The following is a 9,548-nucleotide window of genomic DNA, read 5'->3' on the forward strand; positions in this document are numbered from 1 at the left end:
CTTAATACCTTCCACAGAGCATCTCTATCAACTCTATCATATGCCTTCTCCAGATCCATAAATGCTACATACAAATCCATTTGCTTTTCTAAGTATTTCTCACATACATTCTTCAAAGCAAACACCTGATCCACACACCCTCTACCACTTCTGAAACCACACTGCTCTTCCCCAATCTGATGCTCTGTACATGCCTTCACCCTCTCAATCAATACCCTCCCATATAATTTGCCAGGAATACTCAACAAACTTATACCTCTGTAATTTGAGCACTCACTCTTATCCCCTTTGCCTTTGTACAATGGCACTATGCACGCATTCCGCCAATCCTCAGGCACCTCACCATGAGTCATACATACATTAAATAACCTTACCAACAGTCAACAATACAGTCACCCCCTTTTTTAATAAATTCCACTGCAATACCATCCAAACCTGGTATGGGTTTTCAGAAAAGAAGAGTGAATGTTGGGGTGAAGAGGGTGGTGAGAGTAAGTGAGCTTGGGAAGGAGACCTGTGTGAGGAAGTACCAGGAGAGACTGAGTACAGAATGGAAAAAGGTGAGAACAATGGAAGTAAGGGGAGTGGGGGAGGAATGGAATGTATTTAGGGAATCAGTGATGGATTGCGCAAGAGATGCTTGTGGCATGAGAAGAGTGGGAGGTGGGTTGATTAGAAAGGGTAGTGAGTGGTGGGATGAAGAAGTAAAAGTATTAGTGAAACAGAAGAGAGAGGCATTTGGACGATTTTTGCAGGGAAAAAATGCAATTGAGTGGGAGATGTATAAAAGAAAGAGACAGGAGGTCAAGAGAAAGGTGCAAGAGGTGAAAAAAAGGGCAAATGAGAGTTGGGGTGAGAGAGTATCATTAGATTTTAGGGAGAATAAAAAGATGTTCTGGAAGGAGGTAAATAAAGTGCGTAAGACAAGGGAGCAAATGGGAACTTCAGTGAAGGGCGCAAATGGGGAGGTGATAACAAGTAGTGGTGATGTGAGAAGGAGATGGAGTGAGTATTGTGAAGGTTTGTTGAATGTGTTTGATGATAGAGTGGCAGATATAGGGTGTTTTGGTCGAGGTGGTGTGCAAAGTGAGAGGGTTAGGGAAAATGATTTGGTAAACAGAGAAGAGGTAGTGAAAGCTTTGCGGAAGATGAAAGCCGGCAAGGCAGCAGGTTTGGATATATATATATATATATATATATATATATATATATATATATATATATATATATATATATATATATATATATATATATTTTTTTTTTTTTTTTTTTTTTTTTTTATACTTTGTCGCTGTCTCCCGCGTTTGCGAGGTAGCGCAAGGAAACAGACGAAAGAAATGGCCCAACCCCCCCCCCCCATACACATGTACATACACACGTCCACACACGCAAATATACATACCTACACAGCTTTCCATGGTTTACCCCAGACGCTTCACATGCCTTGATTCACTCCACTGACAGCACGTCAACCCCTGTATACCACATCGCTCCAATTCACTCTATTCCTTGCCCTCCTTACACCCTCCTGCATGTTCAGGCCCCGATCACACAAAATCTTTTTCACTCCATCTTTCCACCTCCAATTTGGTCTCCCTCTTCTCCTCGTTCCCTCCACCTCCGACACATATATCCTCTTGGTCAATCTTTCCTCACTCATTCTCTCCATGTGCCCAAACCATTTCAAAACACCCTCTTCTGCTCTCTCAACCACGCTCTTTTTATTTCCACACATCTCTCTTACCCTTACGTTACTTACTCGATCAAACCACCTCACACCACACATTGTCCTCAAACATCTCATTTCCAGCACATCCATCCTCCTGCGCACAACTCTATCCATAGCCCACGCCTCGCAACCATACAACATTGTTGGAACCACTATTCCTTCAAACATACCCATTTTTGCTTTCCGAGATAATGTTCTCGACTTCCACACATTCTTCAAGGCTTCCAGGATTTTCGCCCCCTCCCCCACCCTATGATCCACTTCCGCTTCCATGGTTCCATCCGCTGACAGATCCACTCCCAGATATCTAAAACACTTCACTTCCTCCAGTTTTTCTCCATTCAAACTCACCTCCCAATTGACTTGACCCTCAACCCTACTGTACCTAATAACCTTGCTCTTATTCACATTTACTCTTAACTTTCTTCTTCCACACACTTTACCAAACTCAGTCACCAGCTTCTGCAGTTTCTCACATATATATATATATATATATATATATATATATATATATATATATATATATATATATATATATATATATATATATATATATATATATCCCTGGGGATAGGGGAGAAAGAATACTTCCCACGCATTCCTCACGTGTCGTAGAAGGCGACTAAAGGGGACGGTAGCGGGGGGGCTAGAAACCCTCCCCTCCTTGAACTTCAATTTCCTAAAACGGGAAACAGGAGTCACGTGGGGAGTGCTCATCCTCCTCGAAGGCTCAGATTGGGGTGTCTAAATGTGTGCGGATGTAACCAAGATGAGAAAAATGGAGAGATAGTTAGTATGTTTGAGAAAGGGAACCTGGATGTTCTGGCTCTGAGTGAAACGAAGCTCAAGGGTAAAGGGAATAGTGGTCTGAGAATGTCATGGGAGTAAAGTTAGGGTTTGGTTAGAGGAAAAGAGCAAAGGAAGGAAGAGCAATACTCCTGAAATAGGAGTGGTGGGAGTATGTGATAGTGTAAGAAAGTAAACTCTATATTGATATGGGTAAATCTAAATGTGGATGGAGAGATATGGCTGATTATTGGTGCTTGTGAACCTGGGCATGAGAAGAAAGATCATGAGAGGCCTGTGTTTTGGGAGCAGCTGAGTGAGTGTGTTAGTAGTTTTGATGCATGAGACCGGGTTATAGTGATGGGTGATTTCAATGCAAAGGTGAGTAATGTGGCAGTTGAGGGAATAATTGGTGTACATGGAGTGTTCAGTGTTGAAAATGGAAATGGTGAAAAGCTTGTAGATTTATGCGCTGTAAAAGGACTGGTGATTGGGAATACCAGGTTTAAAAAGAGAGATATACATAAGTATAGGTATTTAAGTAGGAGAGGGGCCAGAGAGCGTTAATGGATTACGTGTTAATTGATAGGCGCACCAAAGAGAGACTTTTGGATGTTAATGTGCCGAGTGGTGCAGAAGGAGGGATGTCTGATCATTATCTTGAGGAGGCGAAGGTGAAAATTTGTAAAGGTTCTCAGAAAAGAAGAGAGAATGATGGGGTGAAGAGAGTGATGAGAGTAAGTGAGCCTGGGAAGGAGACTTGTGCGAGGAAGTACCAGGAGAGACTGAGTACAGAACGGAAAAAGGTGAAAAAAAAGGACGTAGGGGGAGTGGGGGAGGAATGGGATATATTTAGGGAAGCATTGATGGCTTGAGCAAAAGATGCTTGTGACATGAGAAGCGTAGGAGGAGGGCAGATTAGAAAGGGTGGTAAGTGGTGGGATGAAGAAGTAAGACAGTTAGTGAAAGAGAAGAGAGAGGTTTTGGACGTCTTTTGCAGGGAAATAATGTGAATGACTGGGAGATGTATAAAAGAAAGAGGCAAAAGGTCAAAAGAAAGGTGCAAGAGGTGAAAAAGAGGGCAAATGAGAGTTGGGGTGAGAGAGTATTATTAAATCTTAGGGAGAATGAAAAGATGTTTAGGAAGGAGGTAAATAAAGCGCGTAGGACAAGGGAACAAATGGGAACATCAGTGAAGGGGACTAAGGGGTGATAACAAGTAGTGGTGATGTGAGAAGGAGATGGAATGAGTATTTTAAAGGTTTGTGAGATGATAAGAGTGGGAGATATAAGATGTTTTGGTCAAGGTGGTGTGCGAAGTAGGAAGGGTCAGGGAGAATGATTTGGGAAACAGAGAAGAGGTAGCGAAAGCTTTGAGGAGGATGAAAGCGGGCAAGGTAGCGGGTTTAGATGGTATTGCAATGGAATTTATTAAGAAAGGGGGTGACTGTGTTGTTGACTGGTAGGTAAGGTTATTCAATGTATGTAAGACTCATGGTTAGGTGCCTGAGGATTGGCGGAATGCTTGCATAGTGCCATTGTTCAATGGCAAAGGGGATAAAAGTGAGTGCTCAAATTACAGATGTATAAGTTTGTCGATTATTCCAGGAAAATTATATGGGAGGGTATTGATTGAAAGGGTAAAGGCATGTACAGAGTATCAGATTCGGGAAGAGCAGTGTGGTTCAGAAGTTGTAGAGGATGTGTGGATCAGGTGTTTGCTTTGAAGAATGTATGAGAGAAATACTTAGAAAAGCAATTGGATTTGTACGTAGCTTTTATGGATCTGAAGAAGGTATATAATAGAGCTGATAGAAATGCTCTGTGGAAGGTTTTTAGAATATACAGTGAGGGAGGCAATTTGCTAGAAGCAGTGGAAAGTTTTTATCGAGGATGTAAAGCATATGTACGAGTAGGAAGAGAGGAAATTGATTGGTTCTCAGTGAATGTCGGTTTGCGGCATGGTTGCGTGATGTCTTTATGGTTGTCTAATTTTTTTGGATGGGGTTGTTAGGGAGGTGAATGGAAGAGTTTTGGAGAGAGGAGCAAGTATGCAGTCGGTGTGGATCACAGGGCTTGGGAAGTGAGTCATTTGTTGTTCGCTGATGATACAGCGCTGGTGGCTGATTCGGGTGAGAAACTGCAGAAGCTGGTGACTGAGTTTGGTAAAGTGTGTGAAAGAAGAAAGGTGGAAGTAAATGTGAATAAGATCAAGGTTATTAGGTACAGTAGGAGGTAAGTTTGAATGGAGAAAAACTGGAGGAAGTGAAGTGTTTTAGATATCTGGGATTGGCTTTGGCAGCGGATGGAACCGTGGAAGCGGAAATGAGTCACAGGGTGGGGAGGGGGCGAAAGTTCTGGGATCGTTGAAGAATGTGTGGAAGACGAGATCATTATCTTGGAAATCAAAAATGGGCATGTTTGAAGGAATATTGGTTCCAACAATGTAATATGGTTACGAGGCGTGGGCTATAGATAGAGTTGTGCGCAGGAGGGTGGATGTGTTGCAAGTAAGATGTTTGATGACAACATGTGGGGAGAGGTGGTTTGATCGAGTAAGTAATGAAAGGGTAAGAGAGATGTGTGGTAATGAGAAGAGAGAGCAGAAGAGGGTGCATTGAAATGTTTTGATCACATGGAGCGAATGAGTGAGGAAAGTTTGACAAAGAGGATATATTTGTGAAAAGTGGAGGGAACGAGAAGTGGGAGACCAAACCGGAGGTGGAAGGATGGAGTGAAAAAGATTTTGGCCGATTGGGGCTTGAACATACAAGAAAGTGAAAGGCGTGCAAGGAATAGAGTGAATTGGAAGGATGTAGTATACCAGGGTCGACGTGCTGTAAATGGATTGAACCTGGGCATGTGAAGCGTCTGAGGTAAACCATGGAAAGTTTTGTGGGGGCTGGATGTGCAAAGGGAGCTGTGGTTTCGGTGCATTATACATGACAGCTAGAGACTGAGTGTGAACGAATGTGGCCTTTGTTGTCTTTTCCTAGCATTACCTGGCTCACATGTGGGGGAGGGGGTTTTCATTTCATGTCTGGTTGGGTGACGACGGGAATGAATAAAGGCAGCAAGCATGAATTATGTACATGTGTATGTATGCAAATGTTTGTATATATATATATATATATATATATATATATATATATATATATATATATATATATATATATATATATATATATATATATATATAGGGTGGATTTTCACATCATTAGGAGTTAATACAATTTTATTCAACTTGTAATTTTTCTAAACATGTGGCACCACATGTTTTGTGGAGATAGTCCACCTCATCAGCTGCCAGTACTTAACACAGGTGTTCAGATCTTAACATCACACGTGGTTCCTGCAGTACAACAATACTCTAAAGAATATCTTAATCGGGAACTCGCCAGAACGTTCAGCAAGGTGCATATACAGAGTACCATGTAAAAAGTTTTCCATTGGGCAGACTGGTTTGGAGGTTTTTGTTAAAGTTATATATATATATATATATATATATATATATATATATATATATATATATATATATATATATATATATATATATATATATATATATATTTATTTTGCTTTGTCGCTGTCTCCCGCGTTAGCGAGATAGCGCAAGGAAACAGACGATAGAATGGCCCAACCCACCTGCATACACATGTACATACATACATGGTCACACGCGCATATGTACATACCTATACATCTCAGCGTATACATATATATATACACACACACACACACACACACAGACATATACATATATACACATGTACATAATTCATACTGTCTGCCTTTATTCATTCCCATCGCCATTTCGCCACACATGAAATAACAACCCCCTCCCCCCTCATGTGTGCGAGGTAGCGCTATGAAAATACAACAAAGGCCCCATTCGTTCACATTCAGTCTCTAGCTGTCATGTAATAATGCACCGAAACCACAGCTCCCTTTCCACATCCAGGCCCCATACAACTTTCCATGGTTTAACCCAGACGCTTCACATGCCCTGGTTCAATCCATTGACAGCACGTCGACCCCGGTATACCACATCGTTCCAATTCACTCTATTCCTTGCACGACTTTCACCCTCCTGCATGTTCAGGCCCCGATCACTCAAAATCTTTTCCACTCCATCTTTTCACCTCCAATTTGGTCTCCCACTTCTCCTCGTTCCTCCACCTCAGACACATATAACCTCTGGGTCAATCTTTCCTCACTCATTCTCTCCATGTGCCCAAACCATTTCAAAACACCCTCTTCTGCTCTCTCAACCACACTCTTTTTATTACCACACATCTCTCTTACCCTTACATTACTTACTCGATGAAACAACCTCACAACACATATTGTCCTCAAACATCTCCTTTCCAGCACATCCACGTTCCTGCGCACAACTCTATCCATAGCCCACGCCTCGCAACCATACAACATTGTTGGAACCATCATTCCTTCAAACATACCCATTTTTGCTTTTCGAGATAATGTTCTCGACTTCCACACATTCTTCAAGGCTCCCAGGATTTTCGCCCCCTCCCCCACCATGTGATTCACTTCCGCTTCCATGGCTCCATCCGCTGCCAGATCCATTCCCAGATATCTAAAACACTTTACTTCCTCCAGTTTTTCTCCATTCAAACTTACCTCCCAATTGACTTGACCCTCAACCCTACTGTACCTAATAACCTTGCTCTTATTCACATTTACTCTTAACTTTCTTCTTTCACACACTTTACCAAACTCAGTCACCAGCTTCTGCAGTTTCTCACATGAATAAGCCACCAGCGCTGTATCATCAGCGAACAACAACTGACTCACTTCCCAAGCTCTCTCATCCCCAACAGACTGCATACTTGCCCCTCTTTCCAAAACTCTTGCATTCACCTCCCTAACAACCCCATCCATAAACAAATTAAACAACCATGGACACATCACACACCCCTGCCGCAAACCTACATTCACTGAGATCCAATCACTTTCCTCTCTTCCTACAAGTACACATGCCTTACATCCTCGATAAAAACTTTATGTATAGATATATATATATATATATATATATATATATATATATATATATATATATATATATATATTTATATATATATATATATATATATATATATATATATATATATATATATATATATATATATATATATATATATATTCCTATGAGTCCACGGGGATAATGAAACACGAAAAGTTCCCAAGTGCACTTTCGTGTAATAATCACATCATCAGGGGAGACACAACAGAGAAATATAACAGTCAGTTGATATACATCGAAGAGACGAAGCTAGGACGCCATTTGGTAGACATGTGATTGTCCAAAACATATGTTGGTATGTTTTGGACAATCACATGTCTTTTATCAGAGAAATAGAAGATGCCCTTGGATGTTCACCTGGGACGCACTGCACATTGTATGTGTTCATTACGGACTACATTAAGGATGCCTTTTAAGCACAGTTACATGTGGAAACTGCAGCAAGGCTAGAGCAGGCTACTAAAGCCCTCGATCAGTGGCGTACATGCAAAGAGCCCAACCTTCTTAAGAGCTTGAAAGTCAGCAGGCCTCTGTTACAGAGCAGCATCACTGTGTGGCAGAGCATTGAGGAACTAAGATGGCTGCTAGGAGCCCTTCCATTCTATGCTGATCACTTTGTGTCCATGATGTGCAATACACTCATGAACTACCGTGAGACTTGCCAAGCAGCATACCGAGGCATAACGCAGCCAGACTCTGAAGACAAGAGGATTATTTCTGCCACCTGGGCGAAAGATGAGGATATTAGTAGGTTCCTAAGAGATTTACCAAACTGGAGAGCACTTCAGGCAGGAGTATCATCTGAGTGCAGTATTGAAGGAGATGAAAATCCAGAGGAGGTGGGTGAACGTAATCGCAAGGAAGCAGAGATCCTTACTGGTAATCTTGGTGATCAGCTGATTCCACAACATGAAATCTTGGCTGATCCATCCCAGTTACGGACTTTGGCTCATTTGCAGGAGAGTTTGGAATGGTTTGGAAGCTGTATTATAAAATTTGCCACCTCACTGCCTGTGAAATCAACATCCTCCGGTATCATGGTGTCAGGCGAAGTGCCTCCAGTCTCAGATGCCTCAGTACAGACTCTTACTTCTCTTGCTAAAGATTTTGAAGAACTTGCCTACACATGTTTGTTGGTGCTTCATCTAGAGGTACGCCTTCATTGTTTTTTCTACTTGTTGCCTGTGGCCCGTGGAGGAGGATTTGCCTCAGGACTGGACTCACAGGAACCAGACAGTGATGTTCTCAAATTAATCAAGGATCTTGCCACAATTGATGAAGCACTCAACAACACTTTACATCCTCGTAAATGCAGGTATATCTTCGAAGGTTTGGGTCCTCTGATAGCCAACATCCTAACAACATCAGTGGTACACATTCGTCGCATTAATGAAAATGGAATCAAGAAGATGTGTCGCAACATTTTCAGCATTCAGCAGCAACTTACCAATATAACCATGACAAGGGAGTTGGCACTAGACCAAGCACGACAGTACTATGAATTGTTGTATCACAATCCAGATGAAATTCTAAATGGAATATTGAACCGAGGGAAGCAGTTTTCAGAACTGGAATACATCAATGCGTTACAACTTCTGTACCGGTCTTCTCCTGGCTTATCACAAGAATCATTACAAACAAGCCTTCAGCGACTCTCAGAGATCTTAGGTGACATTGGTGTCACTGTTTGAAGTTGCAGATATTTGAAACATCTTTTCATATAAATGTGAAATTGCTCTATGATGATATAGTCAACATCTGATTATGTATATAATTTATGTATTTATATAGATTTTAATATTGAGAGAATGAGGATATACATATATATGTATTATATATATATATATATATATATATATATATATATATATATATATATATATATATATATATATATATATATATATATATATATATATATATATATATATATATATATATATATATATATATGTATCCCTGGGGATAGGGGATTAAGAATACTTCCCA

The 9,548-nt window shown here is 41.0% G+C and overlaps 1 protein-coding gene across 1 annotated transcript; it reads left to right on the forward strand.

Moving 5' to 3' along the window:
- Positions 1-7,896: 7,896 nt before the first annotated feature.
- LOC139764489 (exocyst complex component 4-like) lies at positions 7,897-9,284 on the forward strand. Its single transcript, XM_071691081.1, has one exon. It carries the CDS (start codon positions 8,183-8,185, stop codon positions 9,248-9,250), a length of 1,068 nt encoding a protein of 355 aa, XP_071547182.1. The 5' UTR covers positions 7,897-8,182; the 3' UTR covers positions 9,251-9,284.
- Positions 9,285-9,548: the final 264 nt, after the last annotated feature.

The sequence above is a fragment of the Panulirus ornatus genome, chromosome 4, assembly GCF_036320965.1.
Source record: "Panulirus ornatus isolate Po-2019 chromosome 4, ASM3632096v1, whole genome shotgun sequence".
NCBI classification, from domain to species: domain Eukaryota; kingdom Metazoa; phylum Arthropoda; class Malacostraca; order Decapoda; family Palinuridae; genus Panulirus; species Panulirus ornatus.

What these genes read in the sequence shown, in the direction of transcription:
- LOC139764489 (XM_071691081.1), top strand. Translation starts at nt 8,183, where the DNA reads ATGATGTGCAATACACTCATGAACTACCGTGAGACTTGCCAAGCAGCA.